At 41.5% G+C, this 12,594-nt stretch overlaps 2 protein-coding genes across 2 annotated transcripts; one reads left to right on the forward strand and one right to left on the reverse strand.

The window, feature by feature from the left end:
* Nucleotides 1-3,597: 3,597 nt before the first annotated feature.
* LOC124701900 (CMP-sialic acid transporter 4-like) lies at nucleotides 3,598-9,549 on the forward strand. Its single transcript, XM_047234003.1, has 15 exons — nucleotides 3,598-3,863; nucleotides 4,364-4,480; nucleotides 4,731-4,787; nucleotides 5,059-5,136; nucleotides 5,875-5,919; nucleotides 6,043-6,102; nucleotides 6,560-6,682; nucleotides 6,786-6,863; nucleotides 6,979-7,048; nucleotides 7,516-7,623; nucleotides 7,756-7,889; nucleotides 7,979-8,046; nucleotides 8,401-8,446; nucleotides 8,534-8,600; nucleotides 9,315-9,549. Exons 1-14 carry the CDS (start codon nucleotides 3,693-3,695, stop codon nucleotides 8,585-8,587), a joined length of 1,209 nt encoding a protein of 402 aa, XP_047089959.1. The 5' UTR covers nucleotides 3,598-3,692; the 3' UTR covers nucleotides 8,588-8,600; nucleotides 9,315-9,549.
* A 309-nt stretch (nucleotides 9,550-9,858) lies between these two features.
* On the reverse strand, nucleotides 9,859-12,234 carry LOC124701912 (PTI1-like tyrosine-protein kinase 3). Its single transcript, XM_047234015.1, has 6 exons — nucleotides 11,894-12,234; nucleotides 11,404-11,778; nucleotides 11,032-11,317; nucleotides 10,760-10,892; nucleotides 10,264-10,350; nucleotides 9,859-10,164 (listed from the first exon to the last, which is right to left on the reverse strand). The coding sequence occupies exons 1-6, from the start codon at nucleotides 12,000-12,002 to the stop codon at nucleotides 10,048-10,050; spliced, it is 1,107 nt and encodes a 368-aa protein (XP_047089971.1). The 5' UTR covers nucleotides 12,003-12,234; the 3' UTR covers nucleotides 9,859-10,047.
* Between the last annotated feature and the right edge of the window lie 360 nt (nucleotides 12,235-12,594).

The following is a 12,594-nucleotide window of genomic DNA, read 5'->3' on the forward strand; positions in this document are numbered from 1 at the left end:
GCAAGCCGTGACATTCAAAAATTTGGTGTAGCTTTTCCATTTTTTAGACGCTAGCAAATTCAAACCAAGTATGATATTCTATAGATACCATATGAAAATTATTTCTTAATGTATCTAACTATATTGATTTTGTATACATGTTAATGATTTTTATTAAAAACTTAGACAAATTTTATATTTGACTTTTTAAAAATAATATAGGCATTACTCATTGGAACGGAGGTGGTAGTTGGTGCGTGGTGACACCGACAAAATCATACAAGCATCATATCGCACTACTCGAATGCGCGACTGATCGAAGTGTTAACAGACAACCGTGTATAGGATACTCACTGGTGGAGCTCAAGCTAGATAGTAGGGCGGGCCAGCCCAAAGAAGAGACAACACATTTTTTTTTGTTTCATGGACCAAATTTGCTCTCTATCTTCACTGTTTTTGGCTGAGCTGAGCGGCCATGGCCCAGTTTGGCCACAACAGAGCTCCGCCACTACCAACGGTAGATGCAGATAATGCAAAATCCCCACTAAAAACTTGTACTACTATCGGGCTTGTTTACTTTAAAGGGTTCACAAATAGAATTTGTAGGATTCTTACCCACAGAACATTTTTCTATAAAGTCATTTGGTTCAAAAGATTGAACCCTCCAAAACTACCATGAAATTATTTTTCTATACTACAATAACATATGATTTCTAGCAAGAGGTTAGACCTTATGGAAAAATTCCTATACTTTTATGATAACTATATATGGCAAGTACTCAAGGGAAATTCACTTTGGCTCGTAGGAGCATATGAACTCGTTATGTGAATATACATTTTGAAATGTTAAAAAATTCTAAAATAAAATTTTGCATGTACATCTAGACATTTTATGTTCGTACACAAGTTTTCAGAAAAAAATAATATTTTATGTGTCTCATGTAAAAAAGACAATTTTTTATGCTCCAACACGACTACGTACAGTACATATTTTTGTCTTTTTTGTACATGCCACATAAAATGTTCTTTTTCCACGAAAACTTGTATACAAACATAGAATGTCACGATGTATACCAAAAAAATTATGTAAGAATTTTTTGATATTTTTAAAATTAGTTTTTTATTATTTTGTATAATGGGAGCAAATGCTCCTATGAGCCAAAACGCCTCCTCCAAGTACTCAATCTCTATAGAAATTTTCTGCGTTCTTTGTGTGGTGTAACCAAATGACTTGTACAACTAATTTCTGCATTTTTTTTATTCTTGTAAGATTTTCACATGCTATGCCATACTATTCCTGCGTTTTTCATATTCCCCTGCTTTTGAGGTCCTTTGAATCGGCCTCAAGAAGGATTGCCCTTGCTAAGGATATTAGGTGAAAGTTGTCCAAGCAAATCGGCCATGAAAGCTCCAAGGAAATCAGATCCAGGCGGCGAAGTGGATAAGCTCCCGATCCAAAATTAGATGATGTCGTTTGCTAGCGTTGTAGTGTGTCTGTGCTAGTTCCTACCAAAGAAAAACAAATAATAAACGGGATATACTCTAGAATATCCCTACGGAGTAGTACCAGTAGGGCAGTAGCACCGCTAGTGTGCGTGTCAGCGTGTGCATGGTCTCGGACCTAACATTCATTGAAAATCTTCCGAACGGCAACGCTCGCTGGCAACGTGCTGCAAAAGGTCAGAGAAGAAGCCTGGCACTTCTCTACGAAGCTCTGGAACCTGACGCGAAAAGCGACAGGGTACCCGACTCACCTGGAGCCAGGAAGACGTCAGACCTTGGACAACGCACGCTGCAAATGTGTGTGTTTCTCTTTTTGCACCGCCCTCCCTCTCATACCTCGTATTTTCACTAGCGTGCACACACATGCTCGGTATCGAATTGACTCCCTAGATCTCTTTGGCTCCCTAAATCTAGTGATTCATTTAAAAAAAAATATTTATAAGTTCAAATAAATTGTGAAAAAAATACTACTCCCTCCAATCAATCATAAGTGTCAGAGATTTAGTACATGGTTATATTACTAATTTTATACTAAATCCACGATTGTTATTATGGATCAGAGGGAGTACGTTTAGTCAATTACGTATCCTACAAGGATGCAAAATTGTAGTAATGCCGAAATATTTAGTTTTGGGCTAGGCAAACATGAAAAAATCTGATAAATTTGAAGTTTTTAAAACTATAAAGAAAAACAAATCTACTCCCTCATATCCATCGTAATTACAGGAGAATTTGTATAGGTTTATAATACTATTTTTGTACTAAATCCCGGACTATTATTATGGCTTAATGGGAGTAGATGTAGTCAATATGTGTCCTACAAGGATGCGAAATGCCAAACTATTTTAGTTTTGGGCTACACAAACATGAAAAAACCTGATAAATTTGAAGATTTAAAAATTACGAAAAAGATTCTACTCCCTCACATCCATCGTAAGTGTAAGAGATTTAGTACAGGTTTATACTACTAATTTTGTACTAAATCCCGGGTTATTATTATGTATCAATGGGAGTAGATGTAGTCAATCATGTGTCCTACAAGGATGTGAAATCGTAATGTCAAATTAATCTAATTTTGGACTAGGAAAACATGACAAAATCTGATAAAATATTAATTTTTCAAAATATTCTCTATTCACTATTTTTAGATCCATACTTTTTTTTTTGTGTAGCTCCGAATACAAAGTACTACTATTTGAAACTAAGATTTTTCACCTACCATGATATATCATTGACTAGATTTAGAATTACTCTTTTATATTTGGAATTTGTAAAAAAGATTTTTTTATAATAAAAAAGATTATTGGTGCTCTAGGCAAAAATCCTTAATTAAGAAAAGATGTTAAACTCGGGGGCTTTTTAGCATTTCGCCAACGCAGAGGAAGGCTACCAAGATCCAAGAGCAAAAACAAATTGCATTTTGCAAATAAATAAACGCGAGTCTGCAGCGCACCCGCCTTCTCTTCGCTCCCCTCCCCTGCATCACCGCGCTCACACCTCCCTTCTCTGCTCCCTCCGGCCTCGCCCAAACGCGAGATCTCGCAGCGCCACCCGCCGGCCGGTCAAGGCAGACGCTCGCGCGCGTGCCTTGAGCGGAGCCGAAGCAACCCGACGGCGCCGAGCCGGCAGTGCCAGATTCACCCGGTGCCCGGCGCTCAGGTGGGGCTAGATCCCGCCCGCCGATCCCACCTCCTCCGAGGTACAGTCGTGGGCACGCGTCCATTGAATCTTTTAGTCGTTCAACTCATTTCTGCGACTTTGGAACCTGTTTCGGGTAGCCTGGCCCTGTGATCCAGTGGTGAGGGTAGCGGCACGCGGCTGCGTTGCATTTGATAGTGAGTTAGCTGACTTGCGTCATTTTTAGGGGGTATGTGATCCGTCGTGGATTAGCTAGCTGCTGACGGGGGCTCAAATTGGCTTTGAAGTTGCCATGTGTTATGTATGTTCACGGCAATGCTACTTTTGTTCAAAAAAATCATGTCTGAGCTGGTACACATGATTTTTTTCGCGGAATCTGTGAATTTGAACGGTAGTGCTAGTTGTTGCTTCTAGTTAATCGTTTTGCGGTGATTAGGTTGCTTGCTTTAAATTTCAAGTGTCTTGGTTTACAGGTGTGCGCAGGGAAGCCATTACATGTCACGGCTATAGAGTGATACATACCTCTTGCCGGTGCTGTTTGCGGTTCTGCTGGTCCTGGTTGGTGTGAGAAGATGCAGAGGAATGGGGCGCTGGAATGCAGCGTCTGCCACTCCAAGGTGGTGGCGCCGAGCCCCAGGAGCATATCAAGGGCATATGACAAGCACAAGAGCAAGATATCGTCCAAACAGCGCGTGCTCACGTTCCTTCTCGTGTCCGGGGACTGCGTCTTGGTCGGCCTCCAGGTATTTCTGTCTCGATGCTGATGTTTAACTTCATGTCGTCTAAACAATTCCTGTTTGGATGGGTATCATGGGTTTGAGTTTGCCATAGTTTTACTGAAAATAATGTGACGCGAGAATAACAATAAATATCCATGTTATGTGATTGTCCTGATACAGCCTGGTAGAGAATGGGTTAAAAGAAGATACATGCAGTACTTTAGGTTTGCTTGTGCCCAATTTTCGGTAGACCATTTTTTCCTACAAATGGCAGACATCTCCAGAATTTGTTCTCTAGTGTTGCCATCAGATTCAACCATTATTTCCCTTAAAATAGTAACCATTTTTCCGAAATGTTATTGGCACTTTGGCAGATCTGGTAAACTTTATACTAAATTAAATTCTAAACAGATATATGACTGTACATTTTTAATGTTGATTTCTCCACAAATAGATAGAAAATGTATAATGTATCTTATTGCAGAAAATTTACAACTTTGCTAATTATTTACTTTGCTCTGCAGCCTATCCTTGTCTTTATGTGCAAGGTTGATGGGAAGTTTAAGTTCAGTCCTATGAGCGTCAACTTTTTGACGGAAGTTGCAAAAGTTTTCTTTGCTATCATAATGCTAATAATCCAGGTTAGTTCTTGCTGACCCATGCTTTCATCAGATACTATTTGTGTTTGTATTCTGCAATGGACCATCAATTTTTGTGTGCATTGTTGGTAATTCCGCCAACTGCCAATCAAAGTGTTGTGGGAACTAAAATTTCATTTTCATTAGACAAGCAAGAGAGCGAAGCTGTAATGGATTTACACATGACAATTTTTTGTCTGATCTGTTGCGCTTGAATTGGTACCCCTAATGTTGTTGCTCTTCTATTTGACAGTCTAGAAAACAGAAGGTTGGGGAGAAGCCACTTCTGTCGCTTTCGACCTTTGTACAGGTGATTTATCTTTTAGAAGATAGAACGTCTTGCACTCTTTTTTTGATGCCTTGAACAGTGCTCAACATGCACTAAATTTAAATTACTTGTGCTGCTAATTTTACACAACATGTAGGTAGAGTAAGTGTTGCTCATCTCTTTTGTTGTATTTAGGCCCAACTGACTTGCATTCAGATTTCTTTTATCCTATTCATTTAATTATTTATTACATGCCTATAACTTTTTGAAATGGCATATAACTATTTTATTCGTCATTCCCTTTCCTGTGTAGGAAGCCCGTAACAATGTACTATTAGCTATTCCTGCTCTACTATATGCCATCAACAACTACCTAAAGTTTACCATGCAGGTAAAAGCTCATTGAACTAGCTGAAATTCCATTCTTTTGTGATGTGTACTTATATTCTCTAGTTTTCTTCATCAAACATTTTGGTACTTTGGATATTTATGAAGCTTACATCATATTTTGGTATATACTTTATTGAACATTTCTTATAAAATGTTTGCGTATTTTTAAGTATGATAGTGTAAATTAATGACCAGAAGAGTCTCTGGTCTTTCTTTGGAAGCAGATTGGGATGAAACCTTGTGTTTTGCTTAATGAATTAGAAAATGCCACACCTAATTGAATGTTCAACCAGCTGGATTCAAATTCTGATGGTAACAGGTATCAGCCAGACAGCAGGAATTTTTGTTGGTACCATTTTATCGGAACTCTTGTATTTATATGATTTTCGATAGGTCTTTTAGTTATGCATTTCTTTCTTTTACTTGGCATTGGCAAGCAAGGGATAAAAGAAATTATTTAAAGAAATAAATCAAAGCCATTATATTAGGAGTGCGGCTCAATGCATCTATCCTTTTTTTTCTTCTTCAGAATTTCCATTTTTTAGTTTGGACATGGAGCCTTTGCTGCCTTCCTGCGTGGTTTATATTATTCTATGCTAAATCCATGCATCATGCAATATTTTCTATGGATCTTAGTTACAAGTATTATGCTTCCGTTGGCTGTGTGCATCCCTAGATGCAGAGGCCAAAAGTAATTCTTCCATTATCTAAACAAAATGCTGTTATACTTACTATGCAGTTATACTTCAACCCCTCGACTGTGAAGATGTTAAGCAACCTGAAGGTACTCATTTTTCGTGCATTTCCATGTTCTCGTGCTTAACCATGCGGTGTCAGAGGATGTATGCTTGCATATGTTTGGCAAATGTAAAATTATTGATATCATACTTGCTGCTATACAATCCAGGTCCTTGTCATAGCTGTCCTCCTAAAATTGATAATGAGAAGGAAATTCTCTATAATTCAGGTGAGCATGGGTTTAGCATCGCTACTATTTATATATCTTCATTAAGGATATTTATTACAGTTATTATACTGACTCTGCAGCTGTGTGCATCTGAGAGTTTACCTCATTTAGGTCTTCTTCAGTAGAAAAACTAGTAATGGTTTCTTATGGGAATATATTATATTTAATTTACATCTTTACTCTGTTAGAAGTTTCAAATCATTAGGCAAGTTACATTTTTTTTCAGAGTTTTGTTTTCCCTGTTTGCCAATATCAGTTGTTACCGATGGTAGTTGACAAATCAGATGTGACTCTGAATCTGTTAAAAATGAACCTTGTTAATAGGTGCAACTTCAATAAAATCAAATGTAGGAAGAACTAGTGCACACAACACAAGTATGTGTACGGCAAAACTCTGTCACTCATATGCTGTTGATGATATTGATATATGACCTCTTTCTCTTCTGATGGACATCAGTGGGAAGCCCTTGCTCTGTTGCTTATTGGAATCAGTGTGAATCAACTACGCTCAATGCCCGAGGGCGCCAAAACTTTTGGTCTTCCTGTCACCGCAATTGCATACATATACACACTAATATTTGTAAGTTTCTTCTGAACTGTTTGCGTTGTATTTATGTTGCTTCAAATGACTGAACCATTATTGGACCAACATTCATGCATATATATATTCATGTGAATTGTAGGTCACTGTCCCATCATTTGCCTCTGTCTACAATGAGTATGCCTTGAAAAGCCAGTTCGACACAAACATCTATCTGCAGGTAATTTCAGCTAAAGGCTTGGCTAGACTGATATGAGATATGCACTTACCCCATTTACTTTCTCGTGCATCATTTTTCTCTTTAATTCACGCCAATTCTTTAACATAATTTTCAGAATGTGTTTCTGTATGGATATGGTGCATTTTTTAACTTCCTTGGCATCCTAGGGACCGTCATACTAGAAGGTAAACATATGACATGAAAACTTACTTTATGACTGTTATACGTTATGACTGTTGTACTAAATATGGCTGCTATGCTCAAAGCTCAATATGAGTGTGCCTGGGATAATAGGATTCTATATGATATATTCCAAGCAGTTTTCAGGTTTACATGATCATTGTAAACTGCATGGTGTTTCTGTTTTCTCCGTGAGGTTACAAAGCAAATGCAATTAGATGGCTGCTTAGTGATTGATATATTGATCAACATGTCTGGCTGTGAACTATGGTTTGAGCATCATAGATCCTAAAGAAATATTATAAGTTCGGAAACCGGGAACTTGAGCCATGTGCTCTTGTACATTTGTTATTTTTTACTTATTGAACACAAATGAATGTCATGAATGGCCTGACACATCTTATGTTTCCTTGTAACTATTGGCTATTGCAGCACAAGCTGTGTACGATATAACTTTGCAATTTGTTTTCAGGGCCAGAGAGTTTTGATATCCTTCGAGGGCATTCAAGAGCCACAATTTTTCTCATTTGTAACAATGCCGCACAAGGAATACTCTCTTCGTTCTTCTTTAAGTATGCAGGTAATGGATGATATACATATACATATTTTGTTCTACCTGACCTTGAATCATAATCTTACCCTGTATACACACTTCTTTCCATGCTTTCATAATATCATATTTTCCGAATGATTAACTGAGATCATACTGCAGATACAATTTTGAAGAAGTACTCATCAACAGTGGCCACAATTTTCACTGGTCTAGCATCTGCTGCATTTTTGGGGCATACCTTGACTATTAACTTTCTCCTAGGCATCTCAATAGTCTTTATTTCAATGCACCAGGTGATTGTTCTTTTTTTTATTCTTTAGCTTGTTGTGCCGAGTTGATGCTTACTCTTAACTGAACTTATATAAAAGCTATTTCTGTTCAGTTTTTCTCTCCACTAGCCAAAGTCAAAGATGACAAACCAGCTGGAACTTCAGAATTGGAGAAACATAGGTAAATATTCCTTTTGCCGTGTTTTTCTACTTTATTTTAATGCCATATGAAGTGAAGTATCAAAGTGCCAACCTTACAATTTTTCTAAGTTCTTTTTCGAGAAAACGCAATAGATTATTGCATTTCATTTCATTGAAAGGGAAGAGCTCAGATTTACAATCATCCTAAGTTCTTGGAGTAGTTATAGTTGAATTCTTGTCTGGTTTCTTCGGCATGGTGCTATATTTATGCGTTTATTAAATTTTTAATTGATTCTCTCGGCTAGCTCTAATTTTCATAATAAATGGTCTTAGCACGAATTTGTCACATTTGCAAATATTTCTGAAAATCTAGTCTGATAAAAAAATTTGGCAGGTTGTCTGACTCTTCTTTTGTAAATATGACTGCTGGTGCTGATGATGTAAGTGCCACATTGCTTGATTAAATATATTTTAGAAATACACATTCTGTTCTATTGACTTATTTCCTTTGCTTGCCATTGTTTCAGGCAAGCAACCTTGGCCCAACTGATGATGATAGAAAACCATTGTTGCCTACTTAACATTATACTTGAGGTGAGTCGTACTTTTTGACTTTCCTCGTAAAAAACACGACCAACAGGTGTAGCACCTGTTGCATTTTATTTAGAAGATACTACCGTGAGTACCGGGGAGGCCAAGCCTCGAACCCAGGTGGGCTGGGAGAGCATGTTCGCCCGGTTCTACTCTTATGAGAAAAGTCTCTTGTTTACTTTTGTAAATCATGCATTTAACAACTATTATGGTCTGAACCTTGAAAACAATAGTTTGGAATTGTTCATTTATGGTGGCACAACAGTAAAATTAAATCTCGAATGAACAACCATTTTGCTGCCATTGTAACTGGTACTTGCCAGAGTTACCATTTTTGTCAAAGTTTACAACTCTACTTACATCCTCGCTACTTGTCAGAGTTCAGCTATGTGAGCAACAAGTATACTAATGAGAAATGTAACCTAGAGTGGTTCTACTGGCTTACGGCAACCTAATATTCTATATTGCTTGTTTGTCATAAAAAAAGAAAACACTTCCATTCTACTGTTGTACCGAACAAAACATAAAGTACTCCAACTGATGTGGGTTACATCAACCTAATAATCTGTAATGTTTGTTTGTCAACAAAACTAAAAAAAAATTGTCCGTTCTATCAATTGGTGTTATATTCATTACACATAAATAAAACTCGTTAATATGTATGGCATCTCACTCTCGCGAGTTTTGATGAACTTGTTTCCTTTTTTTGTTCTGCAGGTAGTTATAGAAGAGAATTCTTTTTGCCGGGAACCACACATTTTATGTAGCATGGTAGATTGAATCATACACTCTTGTACACTGTAAAAGCAAAGGAAATATATTTATATGTAAGAGGCCATGGGATTCTTTTTCTTTTTTCACCCCAAGTTTCTTGGGGCAACAAATGAGGGCTGGCATATTTCACATATTCCATACGAATTCACTGATACGAAACAATAGTTCTTCTCCTTTTTCATTCTGCAGAACTGATGTACTGAATATTTTGTCAGCGGGATATCCATCTGTGCTGACCATTTGTACCATTAAATAACTAGTACTACACAACTGATTTTCATGACAAGCTCAGTCCTCTGCTCAGCATCTGCCCGTAAATGTTTCTCCACGCAAAAAAAAAACAAAGAAAAATCTACGATAATTTTATCATTATCACCTATACAAATGTGCTGGTGCTTCACAAACGTACTTCCTCAGGTCCTTTTTTATTGACTCAAATTTAGTACAATTGTACTAAATTCGAGTCAATTAAAAGAGACCGGAGGGAGTACATGATAAATTGTTCTACATTGTTTCTGTCGACATGCAACAGCTTACATTCAACCAAAACTGTAAACTTCTTTTGTGTCACAACTTTTTTTTCGAGAGTAATTTTGTGTGACAACTGCTACATAGAAAGTCACAGTAGCACATGCAACAGGGCAGGCAGCGGCAAAAACTTCTCCCCACACGATCATCAGACCACGCCCTGCTGGTCCCGCACGACGGCGTAGTTGATGACGCGGGCGATGGTGCCCATGGACGGCCGGTAGGTGGGATCATACTGGAGGCACTGCACCGCAATTCTCCCCAGCTGCAGCGGATCAAGGCACCAGATTTTGCAGGGTTAGATCAGGTAATCAGATGTGGCAAACGCAAGATGTAACCTTGTGGAGAGAGAAGAGAGGGAGACCTTGAGAGCTCCGGTAGGAGGATACCGGTTGCCGAGCCTGGGGTCGATGCATTCCTGAGCTCTGTCTTCAGTCAGCAGAGGAGATGCCTGGTACATGTAGGGGAGAAGGAGACCATCAAATTTTGTTTGGGACAGAATGGATGATGTAAATTTATCTGCACGTTAACTCATTTTGAAGTTAGTTGCATTGAACTGAAATTACAATTTGCTCAGAAAGAAAAAAAAAACGATTAGTCTGCGCCAAGAATCTCTTAAACCTTCCATGAATAAACCCTCAGTTGATTCATTGCTAGTTTGTTAGGTTGGCAAGTAGGGACGATGAACCAACTTCCTAACTGACAATTTGATCATGCATATCGGTAAGCTTTTATATGATCATCATTGACTATGTATATCTTTACCAGCAAGCAAGGAATTAATGGTCCAACCTTCTAGTAAGACAGAAAATGGAGTCCAAAATGAGAAGAGGGAAAATATGGCATTGCTCAGTGCTCACCCAGTTGACCAGGCTTCGCTGCCCCTGCGGCAACGTCCGGTCCAACGGCTTCCTGCCCGTCAGCAGCTCCAGAAGAACGATCCCGAAGCTGTACACGTCGCTCTTGTCGGTCATCAGACCCGTCATGGCGTACCTGAACATTCGGTGCCCGATTAGCATTGGAGTTCAGGAGCCAATCAAACATATTAAGGAATTCATTCATGGACATATATGTTCAAGTAACGACTAGGGATGATGCCGGCGGCGAGATCAGGGCAGGGTTCGGCACTTACTCCGGCGCCTGGTAGCCGAAGGATCCGAGCGTGTGCTCGGAGCGGTTGAGCCGTGCCATGTCGGCGGCCTGGCTGAACATGTTGTAGTCGGCGATCTTGGCCCTCATGCCGTCGAAGAGCAGCACGTTGGTGGAGCGCACGTCCTTGTGCGTGACCCGCGGCGACGCCTTCTCGTGCAGGTACTCCAGCCCCCTCGCCGAGTCGAGCGCGATCTGCACCCTGTGCGCCCAGCTCAGCACCGGCCTCGCGTCCTCCTCCTCCCGCGCCGCCGCGCCGTCCCTCGGCCCTGCCGTTTGTCCATGTATGGCGCTGCTTGTCAGTTACGACTCAAGGTCGAGAACGGTCAGCCGGCGTGGGTTCTGTAGCTCGTACCGTGGAGGGCGTCGTGGAGGGTGCCCATGGTGGCGAACTCGTAGACGAGCACGCGGAGGTCGCCGCTGATGGTGTACCCCAGCAGCCTGACGAAGCTTTCGTGCCGCAGCTTGGAGGCGACGGAGAGCTGCCTGAGGAAGACGTCGTTGGAGGCGTGCTTGGACGGCTTCTCGAGCCGCTTGACCACGGCGAGCCTGGCGCTCCGCAGCGTGACCTTGTACACCTTGGCGTAGGACCCCTCCCCGACAAGCCGCTCGCTGGCGAAGTTCTCCGTGAGCTCGTTGATCTCCTTGAGCGCCACCGCCGGCACCTCCACGGTGAGCGGCTCGTCCTCCACGGCTGGGGCGGCGGCGCGGCGCGACCGTCTCCGTTTCTCTGAGCAGGTAACGACGGAAGCGAAATTAATCAACTGTTGCGCGCGACTGCATGCACGGAATTGAATTAAAGGAGCGAAACCGCGCGCGCGCATGCTCGATCGATCTTCGCTTACCGGCCGGCTCCGGCGGGTAGGAGTCGAGATCCTCGGGGTCCTTCCTCCCGAGCCGAGGCAAGCAGCCGCCGTCGGCGAACAGGGTCTTCACGCTCTCCAACCACCTCATCGTCGTCGGCAGCGGAACGGAAGAAACAGCACCGGTGCTCAGCGCCTCAGCCTGTTGTAGCTAGCGGCAGCGGCACGGAAGAAACAGCTACGACAGGTTTGAACGATGGAAATGGCTAAGATCGATGAGGCTGACCAGATGTTGTCCACTCTTGTATCCCGCGGAATCTATCGACACTGATCGATCGAGTTGCTGAATTTTTCCTGCCTACCTCTTTGTGGACGACATCGCTGCAGGGAAGCTCACGGCGACAGGCAGGGGGGAGCAAAGGACAAAGTAGACAGACTTGGGGAACGACCGTCGTGACATCCTGCGCGGACTTCCTCGCGGGCGGGGGACCCGCCGGTGGAACGTACGAGTACGTGCCGTCGGACCAAGTCTACTCTCCGGCCGCTAGCTGCACCACAACGGCGAAGGCTCCGGCCAGTCACTGGATCGTCGTGCCGTTCACGAGTTCTCACGGCCGGCGAGGCAGTTAACCTGACGCGTTGCGTATTTAACGAGATATAATCGTTGAGCTTTCGGTCGGTGCTATCGCTGTTGCGTGAGGCTGGTTGCGCTCGCGCGCTACAGTATGGTTCGCGGAACGGCT

The sequence above is a fragment of the Lolium rigidum genome, chromosome 1 (assembly GCF_022539505.1).
Source record: "Lolium rigidum isolate FL_2022 chromosome 1, APGP_CSIRO_Lrig_0.1, whole genome shotgun sequence".
NCBI classification, from domain to species: domain Eukaryota; kingdom Viridiplantae; phylum Streptophyta; class Magnoliopsida; order Poales; family Poaceae; genus Lolium; species Lolium rigidum.